Here is a 1,622-nt window from a genome sequence, read left to right on the forward strand (position 1 = left end):
ACTCATCCAGACCCTGGACCCCAAAAGGCACTTGCACCCCTGCAAGCCTTCTCCCCCTACCCAGGTGGTGGGCAGCCCTGCTCTGCGCCAGGCTGAGGGGCTGTTCAACCCCCGGGGAGGCCTGTTCCCTTGCAACACGAGCCTTACCTTCAAGACAGGATGAGAGATGCTGACTTAAAACCCAACCTTTCCCTACTACAGTCCTTCCCAGGAAAAAATAAATAAATAAATAAAAAAGAATAAATTCATGAACCCAGCATCTGCCAGCCCCAGCTGATAGGGAAGGGGAGCCACTCCCATGCTGAGCTCTGCCAACCCTTTGGCCCAAAAAACTGGAGCACTGGAGGGTACTAAGGGGTAGGGAAAGAGCTCAGATCTCAGGGCCTGGTAACTGAATTGCTCACCCTGGACTAGTTTCTCCAGCACAGGAGCTCATCTTGCCAGCACAGGGGACTGGGGGTGCAAGGGGGTTACCCCCCTCACCCACTGGGGCAGCAGCTGCTGGGATACCCAGCTGCCCAAGCTAGGGGCAGAGGCCCGAGCCCCTGCTGCCTGGCAGAGGAGCAGGGAGACCAGCTCAGCACCACCCTCAGCCTGGGCAAAGCTGTTCCTGCCCCAAGTCCAGGCCCAGGGCTTGGGGGTGGGGGGCAGTACTGGGACATTGTGACCCCCCCCATGAGTGAGACCAGAGAAGCCAGTGTCCAAGGGCAGGCACCCAGGGGCCATCCTGAGCTCCTCGTAAACCCCACCACCACAAATCCCAGTCCTTTTCCCTGCCCCCTCCGCACTCTCCAGGGCATCCTCAGCCTCTGCTGCAGCCAGCAAGCACCTTTAACCAGCAGCCCCAAGGTCAGGGTGCCAAAGGGACATGCATGCAAGCAACCCCAGACCCCTCAGGGGTATCCCACAGAGCAGGCAGCTGTGACACTCGCACCAGCCACAGGACAGGAAACTGCTTTGGTGTGCATGGTTTATTGGAGGGCAGAGGGAAGGGGACAGAGGCACAGAGCCCTCCCCATCTCCAGCCCAGCCAGGCAGCTCTTCCCAGAGGTAGGTGAGGTAGAGGGGGAACTGACTGGCAGGAGCCTGAGGGAGAGATAGGGAGGCTGCAAGCACAGGCACGAGGAGGTTAAGTAGCAGCAGCAGCAGCAGCAGCAGCAAATATACTCAGCAGCATGGCCTGGGAGCCCCAAGCCTCCAGCCACACCACCCAGGGACAGCCCTCAGTCTTGGACCGCTCACAGGTGACACGAGTTGGCAGGGCTGAGCCCATCCTCCCCTCATGCTGCGATGTAGTTCCCTCCGCTGCAAATGCAAGGCACCTCCACCCCGAGGCCGGCGGCCCCCATCACGGCGTTGCCCCGGCCCTCGTCCGGTAGTGCTCTTCGGGCAGGCTCCGGAGGCGCTGGGCAGCCTGCAGGGATGAGGACAGTGGGGGTGAAGTGCTGCACCCCAGAATGAAGGCCAGGCTGGGCCTGCAGTGTAAGGGAGCCCTGGCCTCATGCCACCACCCTCCCCCCCCAGTCCCCATGCAGTGAGTACCCTCTCCCTGCAACCCCTCCCAAAAACACCCAGCCAGGCCCAGACCTCTCCCAGAGCCCCCCCCCCATGACTAAATCCAA

General features: G+C 61.3%; 1 protein-coding gene across 2 annotated transcripts in view; it reads right to left on the bottom strand.

Annotated features, from left to right (window-relative positions):
• Nucleotides 1-940: 940 nt before the first annotated feature.
• GALT (galactose-1-phosphate uridylyltransferase) overlaps nucleotides 941-1,622 on the bottom strand; it is a 23,600-nt gene continuing 22,918 nt past the window's right edge. The window contains exon 11 of one of the 2 annotated variants that reach the window (XM_019518057.1): nucleotides 941-1,414. In XM_019518057.1, coding sequence (XP_019373602.1) covers nucleotides 1,349-1,414 — 66 coding nt within the window. In that variant the 3' untranslated portion in view covers nucleotides 941-1,348. The remainder of the gene's footprint in view (nucleotides 1,415-1,622) is intronic. The other variant, XM_019518058.1, reaches the window with a different exon arrangement.

Source organism: Gavialis gangeticus, unplaced genomic scaffold (assembly GCF_001723915.1).
Source record: "Gavialis gangeticus isolate Ggan-Ray unplaced genomic scaffold, GavGan_comp1, whole genome shotgun sequence".
NCBI lineage: Eukaryota > Metazoa > Chordata > Crocodylia > Gavialidae > Gavialis > Gavialis gangeticus.